Source organism: Leptinotarsa decemlineata, unplaced genomic scaffold (genome assembly GCF_025532065.1).
Source record: "Leptinotarsa decemlineata unplaced genomic scaffold, Ldec_3_MD MMD2_tig00000035_RagTag_RagTag, whole genome shotgun sequence".
In the NCBI taxonomy this organism is placed as follows: domain Eukaryota; kingdom Metazoa; phylum Arthropoda; class Insecta; order Coleoptera; family Chrysomelidae; genus Leptinotarsa; species Leptinotarsa decemlineata.
The window spans coordinates 164,675-188,769 of record NW_027412540.1 but is presented as its reverse complement, the minus strand read 5'-3'; the positions used below and the strand labels follow the sequence as shown (position 1 = coordinate 188,769).

At 34.5% G+C, this 24,095-nt stretch overlaps 1 protein-coding gene and 1 long non-coding RNA gene across 2 annotated transcripts in view; one reads left to right on the top strand and one right to left on the bottom strand.

Moving 5' to 3' along the window:
- Positions 1–7,298: 7,298 nt before the first annotated feature.
- The window catches only part of LOC111513797 (cathepsin B), a 65,514-nt gene continuing 48,717 nt past the window's right edge, over positions 7,299–24,095 (bottom strand). The window contains exons 4-5 of the mRNA XM_074171688.1: positions 23,248–23,512; positions 7,299–7,611 (exon numbers count right to left, since the gene is read on the bottom strand). Coding sequence (XP_074027789.1) covers positions 7,403–7,611; positions 23,248–23,512 — 474 coding nt within the window. The 3' untranslated portion in view covers positions 7,299–7,402. The remainder of the gene's footprint in view (positions 7,612–23,247; positions 23,513–24,095) is intronic.
- On the top strand, positions 14,494–14,852 carry LOC141480943 (uncharacterized). Its single transcript, XR_012464652.1, has 2 exons — positions 14,494–14,754; positions 14,811–14,852. It is a non-coding gene; the product is annotated as an uncharacterized lncRNA (long non-coding RNA).

Below are 24,095 nucleotides of genomic sequence, written 5' to 3'. Positions count from 1 at the left end.
ATAGACAGTTAATGACGTCTTATTTATTGGTGACCCAGCTATAAAATCGTAGATGTTTCAGTGGGATACGTATATATAATAATAATAGTAAAACCGTGCCGGATTTATTACAACAGGCCATTTCACTCGACCATTTTTATAAAGAAATGAATTTTGCCAAATATTGTAGATACAAGGTCCTGCACTAACGCCGACGATATGTATGTAGACGACCTTGTTACCGGTGCAAACACACCGGAAGAGGCTAGATATATAGCTGAGAAAATTCACGAAATCCTTTTAACAGGAGGTTTCAGGCTCAGAATGGCGTTCGAACATGCCATTCGTTATTGAAAATATAGGTGAAAGTGACCGATCTGATAAGTTAGACTTTTCACCCAATAAAATGCAACATTGCAAAACTTTAGGTTTAACTTGGATTAGTAAGTAATAGCGATGAATTGCAATATATAGTAAAACCAATAATGATTGAGAGTAAAGCGCGTTGTCATATCTAAATTTTACGTTACCAGTTTATAGCAGAATCAAAATATAGTAAACAGTAGAGTTGTAGGTTGTAGCAAATTATAGATAATACACAATACTAGTACGATTAAAAGGTATTATTTATAACAAAAATCAGTAATGAGCTTATAATGAGTAATACTTATACATTTCCTGATTACTGATCAGTTAAAATTCATTATTTTCTGTATAGTGTTAGATATTTATTACAACTAGTGGCAACGCTGTACGCAACGATATTTCTGTCTTTGTCACTATACCGTAACTTCCATCTCATCGTTGCAGTCCTCACTAATGTACTTGCAGCCATGAGCGTATTATTGGTTTGTGAATTATACAGCGTGAATTGTACGTTTTACAGTTAAGTTAGTCAGCAATCGACGTGTTGTGATAACAATTGGTGAAAATAATAGTGCTAATAAGTGTTTAAGCGTTACATAATTATATTTCTACACCGTTCTCAAACTACTCAAAAAATGGGAGACATGGTCGGGCCTTCCACGTCGAAAAAGGTAAAACGGTCGGAGTCTCGGTCAGTAAGAGAAAAACAAATTGTACTGCGAGTATTTTACTGTCTTGAAAGAGATCATCAGCCACCAAAAGACGACTTTGTGAATATGTGCTGCAATTCTACGTGTGTACCTCCGAATAACCAACCGGGCATTTCTACATCATTAAGTTCCACAATTACAAAAGATAAATTAGTTGATATGTGCTCTGATTATACCGGTGTACCAAAATCATCGATTTACAAAATACTAAGAGAAGCAGAAATTCATGGGGACGTACAAACGCCAAAAACTAGTAGCGGACGAAAAAAAATCACAGTTGATGAAGAAGCCAAAACCAGTATACGCAAAACTATTCACAGTTTCTTTTTCAGAAATGAGCTGCCCACACTACAAACAGTTCTGGAGGCACTTAGCGATTATGAATAGGTCCCAAAAATGGGTAAAGAAATTTTTAGGAAACTTGTACACGAAATGAAATTTACGTACGGAAAAGTTGACAGGAAAAGCATTCTCATTGAACGTCAAGAAATAATAGCATGGAGAAGAAACTATCTAAGAAAAATTGACGAATTTCGGAAGCTCAAAAAAAATTGTACTTCATGGACGAGACATGGGTTAACCAAGGACATACGGTCAAAAAAGTATGGCAGGATGGTAATATAACAAGTGCACGACAAGCCTTTGTTGAAGGTTTGTCAGTTGGGTTAAAACAGCCATCTGGAAAAGGTAGTCGTCTGATAGTTACGCATATAGGAAGCGACAGTGGATTTTTACCAAATGGTGAATTAATATTTAAATCTAAGAAAACAGGCGACTATCATGAAGAGATGAATGCGGAGGTGTTTGAAAAATGATTTGAAGGCATCATTCAACTTGTGGAACCTGGGTTTGTCATCGTCTTGGACAATGCCCCATACCACAGTCGACATTTAGAACCATTACCGAAACAATCATGGAAAAAAGCAGCAACTCAAGAATGGTTAATTAATAAGAACATCCAATATAAAAAAGATAGTTTAAAGGCAGAACTACTTCGGCTAACAAAATTACACACAGACAAATATAAAAAATTCGCAGTGGATGAAATGGCGTTAAGTCGTGGAATTACAGTTTTAAGGTTACCACCATACCACTGCGAATTAAACCCAATAGAATTAATCTGGGCGCAAGTAAAAGGATATGTGGCACGAGAAAACAGAACATTTAAATTGGTGGACGTGCAACATCACCTACAAGAAGCTATTCGAACTGTTTCTAGGGAAGACTGGAAGAAATGTATGCAGCATGTTTTAAAAGAGGAGCAAAAAATGTGGGACGTAGACAACCGTATTGAACACAATATTGAACCAATCATAATTCACTTTGATGATAGCGGTAGCAACAGTGACGAATCTGAGGTTGAAGATTAGACGAAAATTTGTACATTTACATTTATATTATAATCTATTATCAAAAATTTGTATTTTCTAGTACTCCTGACGATGAGTTTAAGTTACTCGAAAGCTTGAGAATAGTTATAAAGAGTTCGCTAATCAATTGCTGCAATATATATATATATATATATATATATATATATATATATATATATATATATATATATATATATATATATATATATATTGTGTTTTTTATTAATATTGTTAATTTATTTGGTACCTACTATAATTACCACGATTATTACTCCGTTTTCATAAGGCCCACCTAATGACTACAACGATTGGGTAAATTACGATATTGCAAAGTTAACAAGAGAATGATGATTTCTCGGATTTCTTCTATTTTTGATCCCTTAGGCTTTCTCAGTGCCTGTATAATCATCGTTAAGATTATACTTCAAAAATTGTGGGAATCACGAGTAACTTGGGATGAAGAAATTCACAAAAATATTCTTGAGAAATGGAGTTGCATCACTTGAACAATCTAAGGGTGGTTTGCAATGAACCCCTCGGACTCGAGATTCACGGTTTCAGTGATGCATCACAAGCTGCTTATGGCGCTTGCGTTTTTATCAAATCCTATAATATATACAATCAAGTTTCAGTAAATCTACTAGTAGCTAGATCCATAGTTGCCCCATTGTCAAAAATAAACACTCCGCGTTTAGAAGTGTGTGCCGCACTCCTTTTGGCGTGCCTAATTTTTAAAGTTACTGAATCTCTCAACTTTAAATTTGATAACGTGGTTTGTTGGACGGACTCAACCATTGTTTTGGGGTGGCTGAAAACCTCCCCAAGTTCCTTGAAAACATTAGTTGGCAATCGTGTGGCTGAAGTACAGCGCTTGACGAAATCTTACGTTTGGAGACACGTCCCGACAGCTGACAATCCTGCAGACCTTGTATCCAGAGGTGTCAGCCCCAAGGATATTTTAAAATGTGATTTGTGGTGGCATGGACCAAGCTGACTACCTAAACCAGAGTCGCACTGGCCCAGTCTGATCATTCATCATGAGGAATTGCCGGAAATCTGCAAGGCTACCCTCAATGTTACTTCAAATGAATGTTTTGTGCATTTAGAACCTTGAGTTTCTAACAAACTGACCATACCACACAGTCCCCTGAGGAATGATTGATTCTCTACAGCCCCCTACGACTCTAAAGAATGTTTCTCCACAGCCCCCTACGACTGTGAGGAATATATCTGATAGACCAGAGCTTCGGAAAGGATATACCAAAATATATCCTGTGGGGTCCAATAAAATCATTGAATGTATTTTCCCATTCAAACGTTTTTCCAATTTAACAAGAATGAAACGATCCATGACGTATGTTTTGAGATTCATAAAAAATTTTCGAATCACCAAAGATCAACGTGATCTTGGCATACTCAAATTACCGCAAATTGATAAAGCCTTCTTCTTGTTAATAAAGATTTCTCAAAAGGAATTTTTCGTGATTACATCGGGTTAAGCGAGAGTAAACCGTTGAAGAGGGATAGCAAGTTACTGGGTCTAAATTCCTTCTTAGATAAAGATGGGCTACTCAGAGTTGGTGGACGGTTGACCAATTCTAACTTTTCCTATGACAAAAAACATCCAATTCTACTTTCCCCTCAACACGAGTTAACAAAATTAATTCTCGAATTTGAACATAAACTTTTTTTTTTTTCATTATAATTCAACAGTATATAAATTTTATTTACAAAAATGAAAAGTTGAAAAAAATTACAAAATTGAAGAAACTAAAAGTTTTGTTCCATCCTTTACATAAAAGAGGACGTATGCTTCTCCACTCACAAGTGACTTTGGTGAAATTGGTGACACGTGTGAATCGTTGTATTTGTGCCACGCGCTAGTATACGGGTGTCTGCAGTATGCTGTATAATGTCCTCTGTTAGTAGTCCCACTGTGATTTAAAAGTGCATATAGATTATAACAAGTAGCCACATTTTCTCCTGCAAAATTGTCCATATCCAATCCTTCTAGAGGAAATTCGATGACATCATTCAATTTGCCTCTACTTTCCGTTGGAGAGAATCTTTTTAAATGTATTACTAAAATATAGGGAAACTTGTGGATTGATAGGGACTTTATGCATTTTCTCCTTTCCTTGCATTTCGAACACGTCGGTTTTTCAATTCCATCCAAAGTTTCTTCTCTTGTAAAATAATCTAAGCATTGCCACAAACTCAATTGGTTGGTTATTTGTGGTATGCAGGGCCTCAATTATTGCTGGCTATTATTCGTGAAAAATTTTGACCAATTTCTGGAAAAAAATTATCTGAATAGATTGTCCGATCTTGTGTTAAATGTTGCAAATTCAGTAACCAACCAATCCAACTCATAATGGGCGATTTACCAAGTTCAAGATTAGATCCTGCTCCTCCCTTTAGTAAGGTAGCCGTGGATTACGCAGGGCCTGTTTTGGTTAAAGATAAAAAGGGCAGGGGAGCAAAAACATCAAAATCCCGGATTTGTGTGCTTTTTAACCAGTGCTGTACCTACATGTTGATTTGGTTTCCGCGCTGTCGTCAGAAGCTTTCATTCAAGTGCTTAGACGATTTGTCTCGCGTCGTGGAAAACCATCCGATATTTTTTCCGACAACGGAACGAATTTCATAGGTGCAAACAATGGATTACAACTTTTAGGTAGATTTTTGATAGAAAATTCAGTAAACATTTCAGACTCAGCTAAAACAATGCATATAAATTAGCATTTCATCCCTGCCAATTCCCCTCATTTTGGCGGCATATGGGGAGCGGGAGTGAAAACCGTCGTCGAGCATCACCTCAAAAGAATTTTAGTCAATGTAGTTCTAACTTGCGGAGACCTCCAAACATTATTGATTCAAATCGAGGCTGTATTAAATTCCCGTCCTCTGAGTCCTATCTCATCAGAACCTAATGATTTGACCCCCCTTACCCCTGCTCATTTTTTACTTGGACGATCCATCCAAGGTGTTGCCGATCCATTGTTATATGAAGTACCAGCCAGCAGGCTTTCGCACTTTCAACACTTACAAAGATTGCAGCAAACCTTTTGGGATAGATGGAGTCTCGAATACATAAACGAGCTTCAACAGGGTTCCAAATGGAAACAAAGCCAAGGACAGCTTCAGGTTGGACAATTGGTTCTTGTGGAGGATAATAATTTGCCTGTTATGAGATGGCGCCTTAGAAGTGTCTTGGAGTTGATTCCAGGAAAGGATGGTGTTAGCCGTGTAGCCTTAATCAAAACAACTGACGGTGTTCTCTCCAGAGCTCTTTGCAGATTGTGCCCGCTACCGGTTGGAGTTTAATGTTAGATTAATTATGACTTAGTGTACTTGAAAGTCTCAAACCCCTCATACTTTCAAGGCCGGGGGCATGTCGAGAACTTTATTCCTCCCAAGTGTGCCGCTAGTGTCCACAGTGATCGACGACATGTTTGTAGCCCTTTCATCTCCATAAGTGTTTATAAGAATCGAGATTTGTTTAGTCTAGTTACAAAATATATCAAAGGCAGGACTTCTACGCAAATCACTAAGTGGCCTCAATTCTCTTTTTAAAAGAGCAGTGTTTAATTTCAAGTCAAATAGCAAGAATACAATAATTACAGTCCACAGTGTTTCAAGTCAATACAAGCTTCTTATCTTCGGTAAGTATGCCAGAAAAATGATAAATTCCCATTGTAACTTGCATTATACCAGTATACTAATTCACATCAATATTTCTTAAATCCATAACACAACTGGGTGACTTACTGAATCACATTTTTTATGCACATTGGTTCTGGGGTCAAGGTACCCATTGTCATTGACATCACTCTGATATGGTGCGCATTACAGTGGCTGCAAGCTAAAGAGCACTGCAACCCTGCTTTTCTGTATCCACATCACGAACCAAATCTGGTGGTTGCAGAATACTGTGTTAAGCAATTCCTTTGAAGTCAGTAGCGAAATTGTCATAATAGGTTCCAGGAGTTCATCACGCATTATCCAACCCCAATCTTGGGATTCTAAATCATACCCTAACCAAGTCTGAAGTTGAAATGCACTCTTTGGTGAGAGATTTTTATAACTACACAGATTTATTCAGTTTTGTTAATTTGATGAACTGTACTGTTGTCTTCCTCAAATGCTGCAGCAAGTTGATCCAAATTCGAAAGTTTTTTGAGTGTTCTAATAAAAGTATTTTTCCCTTTTTTTTTAAAGAGCGCAGAAGTCGTGTCACAGCCATTTACTGTGTGAAGAAACAAAATGTGTTATATCTTTTTTTTCGTAGTATCCAAAAATAATAGAATAGTGTATGGTCTCCATTTTAAAAATTGTGTTTCATCAGTTTTCTCATGTTGTTTTAGGTGAAAATTTCGACCACCCTGTAAATTATTTTCGAAAATTCGATGGACCTGTTCATGACTTGATGATTAAGGTGCGATTCTGTTAAATTTCACATTTCCAACTGTTACTGTCTATGAGTTATGATTTTTTCGGAGTGGTGCTGTAACTGTCAAATTTTTCAGAAAAAAAATCAATACCTATCTGGAAAACTAACAAATTTGGGTATAGGCATTGTTATACAAAGAGGGCCTAAAATGTGCTGAGAAATTCAAAAATGTAATAAAATACAGGGTGTTCCATTTGAAATAAGGAAGTTGCCCTCAACTTCCGGTATAACGGAAAGAGACCGGAAGTTGAAAATATTTTAGTTGAGAAGGCCATTTTCTAAAACCCACTACCACAAAATTTCAAGTTTTTATTTTCAATCGTTCTCCATATATTCCTAACGAACGCTCGTCATGAAAGACCCTGTATATAGTGAAATGTATCAATACAAGATTATTGCCAACAAGCTCTATGGCATTAATTGAAATGATATGCATTTTATTTTTTGAGAGATAAAAATAACACATTTCTAATAATGCTAACAATATGATCACATACAGCATTTAACAGACAAATATTTTCCATTTATGCTTGTTTGGGAAGTCCAGCAACAATGGAATCCTCAATACCACAATGATTTTTGCCTCTAAGAATTTTGAAAGTACCATGGTCACCCCAATCAGAGTTCCAAGAATTGGCTACAGTCCAGAATGGAGTTCCCCTTTCAACACCCCAGCCAAGAATTCTAATAGCATGTCCTCCTAACACTGTACCCTTTATGTGTTGATATACACCTGAAATGAAAACAGTAAAACAATCTCTTTGTAGATACAACCACATTCATAATTAACATGTAAAAAGTAGCCAATGATAAAACTACAGAATGAACAAAAAACTCAATAACAAATATTCAGAAATGAATTTTCGAATCAAAAAGTCGAAAATCATCTAAATAAATAATCAGTACAACAATCAAGTAGTTTATTTATTTAATGAGCAATTAATATTTCTGTTTCGGATTCAATTGTATAATTTGGGTTGGGTTGGTTTATATAGGCATAAATGAATAATATATCCTCATACAAAACTTGATACTAAAAGTAATAATGAAACAAAACCAAAAATAAAGAAAAGAATATACTCAATACTGATGTGTCTCAAGAGTCTTACAAAGACAATTTTCCAAAATGAAATTTCCTAAATTGGAAAACAGATTAAACTTATTACAATACTGGCAGTTTATTGCACTCTTTCAGCTCTTTAGAAGTAGTCCTCAAATGATGCAGCAAGTTGATCCAAATTCAGAATTTTCTTGAGTGTTCTTAAAAACGTATTTTTCCTTTTTTTTTAAAGAGCGCAGAAGTCGTGTCACAGCCATTTACTGTGTGTAGAAACAAAATGTGTTTTTTAGAATGAGGATATCCATCAAAACTAATGGAAAGGTATATTTCAGTTTTTACGTTTCCTTTGCCAACTTATTAAAAGAAAATTTCTTGTTGATGAGATAGGGTATACCCGAAGCAAATGACAAGTAAATCTATATTTTCTCCTATTATAACTGCAGTTTTTTCATGTGTCTCAAGAGTCTCACAAAGAATATTTAAAAAAATGAGATTTCCTAAATTGGAAGACAGATGCAACCTATTTCAATACTGGCAGTTTATTGCACTCTTTCAGCCCTTTAGAAATAGTCAGAAGCCGAAAAATATTGTGTTTCAACTTATCTATCACCAATGTTATGTCTATGCAAGAGTTCTATTAAATAAATGATTTGCTTTATTCAAATTTAATAACTTTATTTATCGATAATCATCGCATTTATTTCCATTGTTCTCTCGTTACTTCATTTTGAACTGATCTTTTCAAACTGATCTTTTACTTGCCTGCTCCAAGTGGTTCGCAATATTTATGCCATTCGAACATTCTCATATGTGATTTCACAAAACATTCCTGTCAACTAGTACCAGAAGTCTTTTTTTTATGTCAAGTGTGAATGTGAAGTTGACGTTTTACCATTACTTTCATTTTTACACTTAAAGCATATATCTTCATTTTGTAAGTGACATTTTAATACTTATGAATATCCTTATGAATTAATTCTTCACATGGTTAATTGATGTTAAATTTTTATTTGGAAATTAAAATATAGATAATTTGCTATTTCACCAATTTTGGTGACCCGTTTTTGTCTTGACTGAAATTCACAAAAGAATAAAAGCTTCTAAGTTCCCATAATTTTATTTCAAAAATATGAGTCACAATAACAACACAAACGAATTCTTTCCTGAATTAGTCTGCTCTCGAAAATTTTCATAACATTTTTTATTTTTTTCCTAAATATTTTGAAAGACATGATGCAGCATGAGAAAACTATACTTAATCCCTACCTTGTAGCAAAAATCTATTTCAGTCTGAACACAAATTAGAAAATTATTAAAAAAAAATGAAAATATATGTGTAAAATTGAATCAATATTTTAGTGATATCACTTTTTCATGACATGAATTTTTTTACTGAGTACGATGAGATAACCGCGTCCCTTAGCAGCTTCTACTCATTTTCCTCCAGCTCCCATACTAGTTTTTCAATTCCTAATTTTTCACAATTGTACCATCTCCTCTTATTATTCGATTTTGTTACTTCTACAAAAGACTACCAAAGATTATCCATTGTGTTGAAAATGTGTGTGTTAACCAACCATGTACAAACGTAAAACTCTCAAAAGTCGAAATATGTGCGAGCTATCTAGGCCACAACATCACGAAGACCAAATGATAAAGAGCATAATAATTAGCATCAAGAATTCCATCTACCTTATATTGTGCGAAAAAAGTCATCTGAAATCTGAATAGGCGCGGAAAAAAGACCACCCATAGCAGAGAAACCAGCAGGTCTGGATATGCGGAGCTAGTTTGGATAAGCAGAACTTGTCTGGACCACGACCACAATATCAACACAGATTTACATGAGTTCAAGGAAGTTACATATACAGTGCTAGTCAAAAGTCCCCTCCCCCCCTCGTATCTTTGGAACGGGTATACTTATAATAATGAAATTTGGAGGGTGGAAATAAACGGATGTAGGCTTCTTAACTGGTCATAACAGGTGACGCAATAGTCATAAATGACGTCACAAGACCACTGTGACCAAAAATTTTAAATGGGACTCTATGGCAAGTGACAGCTCGTTTGAAAGGTATTGAAAATACCTATTCAGTCATACCAATTTTGTTTGGGTTTCGGCTGATTTTGATTGATAAATTGAAGAAATACGAAAATTATTGTTTAGCATTTAATTAATAAAGATTTTAAAGTACGCCTCTGGTTCATTGTCAAAAAGGTTGACGTGTTTGAATTATCTACTTGTCAAAAGTGTTTATACCTTGAAAATTTACCTAAGCTATTGTTTAACGAGACGTTTAAGTGTTTACATAGGTAAAATGGTACGTACTGTAGCCGACAAAGTAGCAGCTATCTTAATAATTGGTGAATGTAGAAACAATTTCCATGCAGCGGAACGACTGTTTAATGAGAGGTACCCCGATCGCCCTATATCGAGGGTTTATTTGAGGGAGCTTCTTCGGAAGTTTGAAGCATCAGGTAGTGTTCAAGATGCCAAACGATCTGGTCGACCAACAATTAAAAATGGTGCACCAACTTTCAGATGATGACCCCGACCGAAGACTAGAATTCTGTGAAACTATGTCCGATAAAATGAACCAACAACCAGGCTACATACAGACAATTTGTTTTAGTGACGAAAGTACTTTCTTTCTCAATGGAAATGTTAACACTCAAAATGTGAGGTATTGGAGTGACACAAATCCTCACATCTTTCGTGAAAAACATACTCAATTTCCAGAAAAAGTAAATGTTTGGGCAGGTATTTTGGGAAACCACATAGTTGGGCCTCTTTTTCTCAATGCTAACTTAACCGGTGAATTGTATCTGGAGATGTTACAAACTGATATTGAGGCGTTAATTCTTGAAATTCTAGAAGATACTCCAGATAAATTCGACAACTTGGAAATAACGTTTCAACAAGATGGTGCTCCTGCACACTATTACGGTGCAGTAAGACGTTACCTAGATGAAGAATATCGTGGAAGATGGATTGGACGACGAGGTTCGATCGAATGGCCAGCTCGGTCACCGGACCTTACACCATTAGTACCCCCATAGAAATGGGGGTACTTGAAATCTAAGGTTTACGCTACAGCACCTGACAGTATTGCCATTCTGAAACAACGAATTGTTGAAGAATGTAGGGCAATTTCCGCTGACACACTGGGACGAGTACGACAAGAGTTTAGCAATAGGATGCATTACTGCCAGGAAGTAGATGGAGCACATTTTGAACACTTATTATAAGAACTGGTTCTTAAATCTTTATTAATTAAATGCGAAACTATAATTTTCGTATTTCTTCAATTTATCAATCAAAATCAGCCGAAACCCAAACAAAATTGTTATGACTGAATAGGTATTTTCAATACCTTTCAAACGAGCTGTCACTTGCCATAGGGTCCCATTTAAAATTTTTGGTCACAGTGGCCTTGTAACGTCATTTATGACTATTGCGTCACCTGTTATGACCAGTTAAGAAGCCTACATCCCTTTATTTCCACCCTCCAAATTTCATTATTATAAGTATACCCGTTCAAAAGATACGAGGGGGGGAGGGGACTTTTGACTAGCACTGTATAATAACTGGGAATTCAGTTGACTCATTGAAGAAATGAGTCAGTTATTACAGAAGACTACTGTGGATTGTGTAAAACCATTTAGATTATGAAATGTTATTACACATTTTTTACGAGCACTATTCTATAACTGGACCAGCGCGAAAGTAAACTTTAAATACTGCACAAAGGATGCATAGTATAGTCTGTATTCTCGCGTGCTTCCCGACTTTTTCTAACCTTCATTTTTCCCCGCATATTTACCGGTCTTCCCAAAGCTGGACACTAGTAGGAAGGCTATGCTAGTTTTGCAGCACCTTGAATTTGGCGGAAAAAGTAGGGTTGATAGAAGACATAGCGGGTAAGGAAACGAGGGGGTCAATTCTCGAAAGCGTACGTTCATCGCTTATATATGTTCGTGACGTAATCAGCGAAGATTCCATAGAAATGCAATTCTGGAGGAACGATTTTATAACGTTTTGTTCGAATCTGTTTTAAAATATACATTCGACAACGATCGCTCAGAGTGTTACTTTCATGGTATGAATCATACATTTAATTCTGCGTCAGACAGAACCAAAGTTACAGAAATTCTTTACTCTTCTGTGTCAAAGTTTCAGGTTTTAGTAGTTTAGTGAAGGGTGAAGGGAGTGCACGACCCGTTACTTAATGAAAATTAATAACAGCATACATGATAATAATTACACAATCTTCACGAACATTTTTATTTCTAAACGTGCTTGTGCTACCTCCATAGAAATTGTTGGAAATGCAATGAGGGCAGTGCAAAAGTGTAATTACAATAAGCCTGAGTAACTTTCAGACGTTATATTGAATACAGTGTGACCCATTTAAGATGGAAGCACCCTTATAAAACTTACATTTTTCAACCGATTGGAATGTTTTTTTTTGTTAGGTAGATATTCAAAAAGTCTAGTAGGACACCAAATATCATGAATAAATCTCAATTTCCAGGGCCAACTAATCTTATTTTTCAAGGTCAAAAATCTAAAAAAATTACTAGCGATTTTTTTAGAAAAACTCTGACTACACCACTGGATTTGTGACATTTTCAAATGGGTAACATGTAAATTACGTTGAAATGCGTCAATCAATAAAAAAGTTATAAAGGAATGAAATTTGAAAAATATGCCGTTTAATCAACCCACCAATTCATGTTCAGGAATTTTATGAAAATTCTGAATACACCACTGGATTCAGGATGTCTTGAAATATCACTGGTCACAGTTTCATCGAAATCTGTTCAGTAATAAAAAAGTTATAAGGGAATGAAATTTGAAAAATATGTTGTAAAATGAAATTTTAACAACGTTCTTACTACACCACTGTTGATTATTGAAAAAATTATTGGGGTGATTATTGCAATGTTGTACAATTATAACATCTGAAAATCATGATGGTAGAAATAGTCTATAGGTATTTCTCGAAATGGAGTGGATACATAAACAAGTACAATCAGGAGAGAACTCCTGGTTAATCTTCATGAAAACAATTTCAACAATATAAGACAAGTCTAATGTACTCCCAATAGAAATTATAACGAAAAAAATATGCAATGGATAATAATTATTATCATTCCAGTTGGTAACATCAGCTGTGATTTCTTCCTTTTGTTGAATAGCAAAAAATGAGATTTGCAATTTTAACTGCCTGTTATTCAGAATGCATTAATGAAATAAACAAGTTAGCTGTGATTTAGTTTCTCATCTATTTATTTGCACATGAATTGTCATTTTGTTAAATTGTCATTTTGTTACGCACCATTAGTGAACTGAATAATTTGTGTTTCAAAATAAAAACAGATAATGCCTCAATTGTCAATTCAAGAAAAAATCGAAATTATACGTCTTTCCGGTGATGATTATCGGAGTGAAAGAGAAGTAACTAGAATATTCAATGAAAGACACCCAAATCGTCCAGCCATAAGTAACAGCACGGTACATAAAATAAACCAAGTTTTCAATAGGACTGAACCACATATATTTTAAAGAACAATATAATAATAATAATAATAATAATAATAATAATAATAATAATAATGTTTATTGTGCAAAAACAGGTTTTATACACAAAGGGAAGAGGGTTAGCCGGAGGCTATCTTCCACCCGTCCCATAATTAGGAAAAAAAATAAGCATACAGTAAGAAAGACTACCTATAACAATAACAATTACAATAGACACAAAAATAATATAAAACAAACTATTATGAGATTATAAAGATAACATAAAAGATTACAATCGTTTTTGAACATCTAAGAAATTAATTTTCAAAGTACTTTTGAATTGATATATAGACAAATGCATATACGATAATAAATTATTTAGATACTTTGGTGCAAAGTAAGAAAAACATCCCTCAAATTTGGTGGTAACATGATATGGAATGGTAAATGTATCTTTTCTTAAATTGATAGAATGATTATCAGATCGCTTACTAAGTAATCTGAACAAGTAATTAGGAGTTTTGCTTTCCAATAGTTTATATAAGAATACAGATATGAGATAACGAATTCTAAACTCAATATTCAGCTGATCTAATTTCAATAAATATGGAGTTACATGATTACGGTAGTTTATGCAGCACACAAATCTCATACAAGCATTTTGTATACGTTGAAGTTTGTGTTTATTATAGTCTGGTAAGAAGTTGTAATACACTGAGCTGCAATATTCAATATGGGGATAAATCAATGATTGAACTAATTTCAGCTTTGTTTCTTGAGAAAGCTGGAACTTAAACTTGTATAAGGATTTCAGTTTAAAAAAACAAGTTTTGTAAATGTGTTTAACGTGCTCGTTGAACGAGAGATTGTTATCAATATATACCCCTAAATTTTTTGCTGAACTCACCCAGTCAATCGGTTCATTGTCAAGAAAAAGATAAAAATTTGTTTCAACTTCATTTCTTTATAGATCAGATCCCAAACATAGTGCTACTGTTTTATTTGGATTAATTCGAAGGCCATGCTTTTTGGAAAATAGAAATGTATTTTCTAAATCCAAGTTCATCCTGGTGATAGCATGGTAAATATTATTAGATTGACTTGACAGATATAATTGAAAATCATCAGCATATAAATGTACGTCGCACTGGGATAACGTGGCAGGAAAGTCAAAAATGAAAAGAGAGAACAATAATGGACCTAGAATGCTACCTTGTGGTACACCAGAAGAAGTTTCCTGAAGAGATGAGCATAATTGACCATTATCCAGTATAACCCGTTGAGCCCTTCCTGTGAGATAGCTTCTCACCCAATCTAAAGAACTGCATTCAAACCCAATGTATTTTAGTTTACTCAGCAATAGTTTGAAGTTTACCAGATCGAATGCTTTGCTTTGATCAAGCATAACTAAAAATGAAACCATCGATTTGTCCCGAGAAGTAGTGATATCATTGATAACCTTCAACAGAGCAGTGTCGGTACCGTGTTTCTGTCGGAATCCAGATTGCACTTCTGGAAGTATGTTAGCTGTATCCAAGTATACTTTGATTTGTTGTGTTATTATTTTTTCAAAAATTTTTGAGAATGCTGGTAAAATACTTATTGGACGTAACTCGTTGAAACAGGTGGGTGTAGGTATTTTGGAAGTGGGTAAAATATTAGCAATTTTCCAAAGATCAGGAAAAATGCCTTGCCTCAGAGACTCATTAAAAATATGTTTTACTTCATCTATGCAATATGGAATAATGAATGAAATCATTTTAATATTGATATTATCGATACCGAAAGCATTTGATTTTATTTTATTGATAGCTTCAAAGATATCCTTATTGGATATTTCCATAAACGAGAAACTTGCATTGACATTGAATCTGTTATTACTATAGAATAATAAAGTATCACTGTTAATTGTAGAATTTCCCGTGACATTAAGAAAAAAGTTATTGATTTCTTCTGGATTACGCAGTTCTTGCGGTAATCTGTTGATTTGTGAAGAACTCTTTGTATTCACACCCCAATATGACAAATTTTTCCAAATTGCTTTAGAGTTTTTTTCATTTTTGTTTAAAATATATTGCATATATGCTGTTTTTTCACGTTTCAGAGCGTCATTAACGTAATTCCGTAGGGTTACATAATACTTCCTTGAAGCCGGTGTTCTCAAAGTTAAATATGTTTTATGAGCTTTATCCCTGGTTTGCATCATGAGCTTGAGGTTGTATGTGACGTAAGGCAGAAATTTCTTTTTACAATTCAACCTGCGGATAGGAGCATGTTTATCAAATAAATGTATTATACAATCATTTAAAAAGTTTACTTTAGAGTTCATGTTTTGTAAATCAACAATATTGCCCCATGGCATGTTCGCAGCGTCGTTATGAAAATTAGTGAAATCGAAGTTTTTGTAACTTCTGAAGTATATTGAATCAGTAGGTAATTGTTCATGTTGAAAGCTGGTTACACAGCTGACCATTAAGTGGTCTGTAATACCATTCATATCAATAGTATTAAAACTTCTTACCAGTAATTCCTTATTTATACAGATGACATTTAAGAGGCTTTCAGATGTATTAGTAATACGAGTGGTATTCTCTACAATTTGACACATATCAAAAACAGAATGCAAATTAATGAACGAAGAAGGAACGAAAATAACCAGACTATATTAGATTACTTCAGAAATAATCCAAATAGTAGTTTGAGGGATGCCAGCTTAGATTTAAACTTACCTAGGGAGAATGTTAGGCGATGTCTGAAGAAAAATAAATTGAGGCCATTTAAACCAAAGTTTTTACATACTCTGGAACTAGGTGATCAAGAAAAACGATTGGAATTCTGCTTATGGGCCCAGGGCGAGTATCTTAATGACAGGCAATTTTTAAAGAAAATTTTATTTAGTGATGAAGCTAGTTTCACAACAAATGGAGTGGTTTCATCACAAAATATTCGCTATTGGGCCACTGAAAATCCTAACTGGGTGATAAACTGTAAAAGGCAGTATTCAGAAAAAGTGAACGTTTGGTGTGGAATACTGAATGAAAGGATAATTGGACCATTCTTTTTCGACGGCAACATGAATGGCGCAATTTTCCTACAATTTTTAAGGAATGAATTTTCGGACGCAATAGATGAACTTCCCCTTGCAGAAACAAGAAATTTATATTTTCAGTTAGATGGTTGTTCCATACATAATGCGGGAATTGTGAAGAGTTGGCTGAATCAAAATTACCCTAATCGTTGGATAGGAAGGGGGAGTACATTAATTGGATGGCCACCAAGATCGCCTGACCTTACTTCACTCGATTTTTTCCTTTGGGGTTATGTTACACAAAAAGTTTACAAATCACGACCAAGGAATCGAGTGGAACTGTGCACCAGAATTCAGCAAGCTTGCGATGCAATTACTCCACAACAATTGAGGAATACTTTAAAAAATATTCGTGAGCGATATGATAAATGCATTGAATTGGATGGAAGTTTGGTGGAGGCCACCAGAATATGAATTGCACTCATTTATTTTTCAATTCGGTATCTTCTTGGTTTCTATTTTTACATTGATTGTGAATAAAAGATTGTTTTCCGCTAGTTTGTAGCAATTAGAAAAATGTACTTACAGTTAGTTTTTTGTAGATTCATTTGAAATTATTGACACTAAAGTTTGTTGTGATAAACTGATTGATATGGTTCGACATACATTATGAAAGGAAATTGATTCTCCCATAAACGTTTCATGAATTTTATTTGAATAAATAATATTTTGTTGAATATTGCCCCTAATCCAGTGGTGTAGTAAGAACGTTGCTAAAAATCCAGTGGAGTATACAGAATTTTCATAAAATTCTTGAACATGAATTGGTGGGTTGATTAAACGGCATATTTTTCAAATTTCATTCCTTTATAACTTTTTTATTGATTGACGCATTTCAACGTAATTTACATGTTACCCATTTGAAAATGTCACAAATCCAGTGGTGTAGTCAGAGTTTTTCTAAAAAAATCGCTAGTAATTTTTTTAGATTTTTGACCTTGAAAAATAAGATTAGTTGGCCCTGGAAATTGAGATTTATTCATGATATTTGGTGTCCTAATAGACTTTTTGAATATCTACCTAACAAAAAAAAATCATTCCAATCGGTTAAAAAAAGTAAGTTTTATAAGGGTGCTTCCATCTTAAATGGGTCACACTGTATATCAAAAAATAATATATCTATAAACTTTTATCTGACATTTATCATTCACATACAAATGTCAAACAATAACTGACAATAAATGATTAATGTACAATACAGGGTGTGTTGCATTTTCAATTACCAACACCACCACTAAAATGCGATTGAACATCAATATTCATTTTCTCTAAACATATATCATGTTTTCGTCTGAATAAGGGTTTCGTCAAAATATCAGCAGCCATGTCTTCCGTTCTAATATACTCTATATCTATATATCCGTCTTGTAGTTTTTGTCTGACAAAATGATGGCAAATATCAATGTGCTTAGATCTTGCACGGTAACCATCGTTGGTTGCTAGATTTATTGCACTCTTGTTATCACAATATATCAAAAGTGGCTTCTTGAGTGTTTCTGGACAAAATTCCTCTTCGAACTGCTTCAACCAGAGAGCTTCTTGTGTAGCTGCTGATAAAGCCATATATTCGGCTTCTGTTGTTGATAACGCAACAGTATGCTGTCTTTTACAATTCCATGAAATCGGCCCTCCTTGTTGCAGAAACACATATCCAGTACACGATCGTCTATTGTCAACATCGCTTGCCCAATCAGCATCACAATATCCTTTTAGTCTAGAATCAGAATCGCAATATTCTTTTTACTGCTGTCCAATGAGCCTTGCCGTAATTTTTGTTGAATTGACTAACAGTATTAACAGCATAAGTGATGTCTGGTCTGGTTCCTTGTGAAGCATATAAAATACTACCAATGACTTCCTGATACGGTATTTTAGTCATTTTTCTTTTTCTTTTTCATTCTTTGAAGACATTTCTCGAGTTAATATTTGATTTGGGTTCGCTGGAGTCAGAGCGGGTTTGCAATCTGCCATGTTGAACTTTTCCAATAAAGTTTTAATGTATGTTTCCTGGTTTAGATATATTTCACCTTTATCTCGATTTCTAGTAATTCTGAGTCCAATACAGGTCTTCGCTTCACCCAAATCTTTCATCTTGAATTTTCTTTTCAAGTCTTCCTTTAAATTTTCCGTTGCATTTTTGTTGTCGGAAAATATTAATAAATCATCCACGTATATATAATATTCTACTCCTCAGTATGATAGTATATACATGGGTCATTTATTGATTGCTGCAATCCAATATCCTTCAAAGCAGCACTGAGTTTTTTATTCCATTAACGACTTGCCTATTTTCAACCATAAATGGCCTTTTTCAAGCGATAAACTTTGTTTCCTCGATAAAATTCGTCTGGTGGTTGCAAATATACTTCTTCTTCAAGGTCTCCTTGCAAGAAAGCGGTAACTGCGTCCATCAGCTCTATATCCAGATTAAATTTGGCTGCTATAGCTATCAAATACCTGACTCAATTGTAACGAACTACTGGGCTAAAAGTTTCTGTGTAGTCAACCCCTTTCTTCTGAGAATAACCTTTGACTACCAGGCGGGATTTATATCTGATGACCCTGCCGGTTTCATCTCTATTTGTTTTGAAAACTTACAATTAATAGGTTTTTTGCCAGGAGGTAAGTCAACGAGAGTCCATGTGTCATTTGCTAGTAAAGAATCGTATTCTTCCCGCATTGCAGCTATCCACTGATCACAATCTGGACTGCTCATCGCCGCATCAATATCTGTAGGATCACCTATTTCACCAGAAGTCTGAGTCAGATAAAGAAAGTAATCATCCATTTTCTTCTCCTTCCTAAGTCTTTCAGATTTTCTCGGGGTACTAATATTTTCTATAATTTTCTCTGATTCAAAAGGTTCTGGTTCTTCTTCATCATTTTTCTCATCACTTCTAGTAGTTTCTGGACTTTCTCTGGTTTCACTGTTAGCTGAATTTTCCTAATCAAAAATGCCCCCCACTGTTTGGGTATTTTTCGAAATGCTTTCAATTTCAGAATGATTATACAATTCCTTTTTCAAATGCGAGTCATTTTCAATAAAATGAACATCACGACTTTTAATGAGCTTATTCCAATTTGACCTTATGAAGCGATATCTTTGGTTTCATCGCAGTAGCCCACAAAAATCAATTTTGCAGATTTCAAATCCCATTTGCGACGATTTGCTTTAGGTACGTGAACCATTGCTTTACAACCAAAGCTTCTGATGTGTTGCAGGTTCGGTTTCTTCCCAGTCCACATTTCTTCATATGTTTTCTTCATCAGTTCTAATGCTTTGCACGGAGATCGATTGATGAGGTAAACTGATGTTGCCACAACTTCTGGCCAAAATTTTTTCTCCAAATTTGAATCAAACAGCATACACCTTGTTTTTTCACAAATCGTACGGTTCATGCGTTCTGCTATCCCATTTTGCTGTGGAGTATAGGGACAAGTTGTTTGATGCCTGATTCCACATTCTCTGAGATAGTTTTCAAAATCTCGATTGCAGTACTCTGTACCGTTATCTGTTCGCAAAATTTTGATGCGATTTCCAGTTTCATTTTCTACCATATTTTTGAAATCTCTAAAAGTATCTTCAACATATGTTTTAGATTTTAGAAAATATACAAAAACTTTCCAAGTGTAGTCGTCAATTAATGTGAAAAAATATTTTGCTCCTCCCAAAGATTCATTTTCAATTGGACCAGATAAATCGGAGTGAATTAGTTTTAACACTTGATTTATGCTAGTGCCAATATGGTTGAATGGAAGTCTACATTGTTTGCCTGACAACAAATTTGTTGTCAGATCAGGAACAAGCAATACATTTCTTACAGTTAAGTATTTTATTATACCTTTTACTTTGATCTGCAAATGTATTTCACCTTCTGCTTTCACTTCAACCTTTGAATTATTGGCTACAACAATTTCTTTTATTTCAGATTCTCTCAAATTCGTGAGCAAGTCCTCGCGCATTGTCATATGAGCCGTAGCTCCCGAGTCAATGAACCAGTCATCAGTATTTTTATTATTCACAGCAAAACCTGCACAAAATCCGACGTGAGTGTTCTTAATTTTATTGTCACTAGTAGATTTGCTAGGTCTTACATCCTTTTTATTTTTGTAGTCTTTATTTTGAAAGTCTTTCTTTTTATAACAATCACTTGCTTTATGTCCGTATAAGTTACACTCATAACATCTAGGTTCTTTATTTCTATCCTTTTTGTCTTTGAACTGTCTGTTACCATAAAACGCACTTTCGCCTTTAGTGTTTGAACTTTTAACATCTTGCAACAACTTTGTTTTAATACTGTCTCCTGTAATGGTTACGCCTGAACTTTCGATGCCCATTATCATCGGCTTATACTCTTCTGGTAAACCTGCCAACAAAAAGAGTTCCTAACCATTCTTCAGACATATTGAAACCTATGCCTCTCAGTTTGTGTGCAATACCAGTTTATGTGATCATCAACAGTATTGCAGTTCTCGAGTCTGGTTGTAATTAAAGTTCTCAATAATCCAACTCTCCTTGTTAATCCTGAATCTTCAAAAGTTGCCTTCAATTTGTCCCAAACAGCCTTTGCTGTCGGTGCATCTTGGATATGAACATAATTGATGGGATCAATTAGCAAAATCATTTTAGATTTGGCTTTAGTGATCTTTTTTTCATCTTTCTCTGTACCTGTGACGCACTCCCAGAGTTCTTCATGTTCGAGATAAGTTTGAACTGCGAACTGCCAAGTATTGTCTTCAATGGAAGATCCAAAACCATTACTTGAACTCATATTGATAAATTCAATGATGTAACATTCACTTACTGACAGATTACAACTTTTACTTTGTTGCCTGGGCCCATAACCTGTTGGAAATGCAATGAGGGCAGTGCAAAAGTGTAATTACAATAAGCCTGAGTAACTTTTAGACGTTATATTGAATATATCAAAAAATAATATATCTATAAACTTTTATCTGACAGTAATTCATTCACATACAAATGTCAAACAATAACTGAAAAATGATTGATGTACAATACAGGGTGTGTTGCATTTTCAATTACCAACAGAAATGAATATTACAAAGTGGGCTACAATTCTTATATACCACAACAGTAGGTACCTAACTTAATTTTTTTAGTAGTGAAAGCGATACCAGATAGAATCTGTGAAACAATTACATTCACAGTTTTTGGACAACAGGTGAATTCCTACGTATGCTCATTCCTTCCTACGTATGCTCATACAGTTAGTAGTGTTGAAGAAAGTTTCGCTAATACATGGTATTATGAAAAAACGTTTAACAATGATGGGTGATCACCTCCTGTTACATTTTCCCTTATTTATTTCCAGAGACTTCAGCAGGTTCAACTTCTGTCCCTTAGCTTCTACAGGGAGTACATCATATTTAGCGTCGAAATTGTGATCGTTTTCCAAAAGGTGGCAAGCATAGGTAGAATTGGTCTTCTTCAGTTCAAAACTTTTTTAATGTTCAGAGATTCTCAATTGAAAATTTCTTCAAGTCTTTCTTACATATTCCTTCCTAATTATGGTCATCCACTTAGTGGTGCTGAAGAAATTTTGAACATTATTGAACATATTCATGTATCAGTACAATCATATTCTTTGTTTTGTGTATTTGAAGATAATATTTTAATTTAAAGAAAAATACACGTGATTTTGGCTCAGGAGGAGAGTAGTCCAAAACCTCACCAATCATTACCAGACGGAGAGGGGGTAAAAAAAATGCTAAAAACATCACGTGATTACTAGATGACTCCTAGTCAGTTCAGCTCCACTCCAGTATCATAATAAATATCCAAACGTAGCTTTAGATTAGATGAAATGAATATGGACAAAAAAGAGGTTTTATTAGTATGTATTCTTAGTCCTTGCACTAATGCACTTGATTCAGTTCCTATTGTCGAATATATAGTATGTTTGGTGTATAATCCAATCACTTTGTAAGTAGAACCTTTAACATATCACTTGTATCAGGTATTGGAAAATATAATTATATTTTGAGTTTTATGGTTCAAAGTTAATTATTCAGAAGCTAACCATTAATATGCTACTAATTAATCGTAGGCTGGAAAAATCTTTGTTAGAACTGATGAATTTGAGTCATCTGCAAACAATGTCTATTTTGTCGATTTCATGAATCTGTAGACATGTACAGACTTGTAAAAAACAGTGTTGAATATAAAAAAAAATTCAATGTGGATTTGAACTGAAAAAGAATTAAATGAATTAATCAATACCCTTTGGCCAGTATCCTTACGGTCTTTTTCTACACCTGAAGACAGGTACTGAGTTACTTGAATGACCCCAAGTCCTGCTCTCTTAAGTGTCGTCAAGTGCACTATTTTGTGAACCATCAACAAACAAAACAGTAGAAAACCTATTGGTGATAGCTTCGATATAATTAGGCCAGCTCAATTCATTGTTGATAATGAAACTTGACATTTTTTGTTCAATTAATACAGGGATTGGAAGAAACAATTATATTTTGAGTTTCATTGTATAAGCAGCTAACCTATTATATGTTACTAATTAGTCATTGCTGGTAAAATCTTTGTTAGAAACTGATAAAGTTGAGTCATCCGCAAACAATGCGTGCTTTGTTGATTTTATATTTACATTAAAACAATTAATATTTCAGTGAATTGAAAAAAGCGTTACATGAACATGTTTTATAAAATCGAATATCATCTTACCCGTCTTATAATTTACGAAGTCAGAATAAACTGTAAAAGCTGCTTCAACAGGTCCATTTGTCATTATTTCTTTTTGAATTTGTTCGACATCACTAGATATGGAATATGATTTTGAACCATAGTGTTTATCCTTGCTGTAAGAAACTGAATAGGAACTTTCGCAAGCTTGGGTGCATTTGGGTGTGTGACTTTCACTGGCATCACAAGGAGTACGACTTCCATTCACATGATGTTCGCACGGTGCAATTTCATATGGTCTGCAACCCTGAAAATTCAATAAATTTGCAAAATACAATACAATCAGTATTGGACAGAATAATATCCTGCAAGGTTAGTCTGTCAATACAGCTCTGTTATTTTGCATCTAAAGCTCTGACGACCCAGGATTTGTATATGTTCATCATAAGGATTTAACCGATTACAGTTATACCCTATTTGTAGCTTTTAGGCTGAATAAACCCGTTGATATGAAACTTATAAAAAATGTGAAAATTACAGCAATAAACTCTCACTTGATACTTTTCAAAGCCAAATTACTCTTTCCGTTGTCATTTGTCACTTTCAAAATCTCTCAATTAACACTTACTCGGTACTTACTTCTTGTAGCTTCCAGCCGTTATATAGTGTTATAGATAAATATTTCGAAATGGAATCTCCAAACATTCATCTCTCCCAATGTACCTGCATAGTAGGTTCTGGTAAATTCCTGCTGACAAACAATTACTTTTTCGGCCAATACCACGATGGACATTGAATTATGTATGTTGAACTTTAGTATTTGAGGTCTCGCTTGCGTTTACGAGGTGATTTTTATGAAGTACTCGTCTTGGTTTTTCACAGCTATCTAT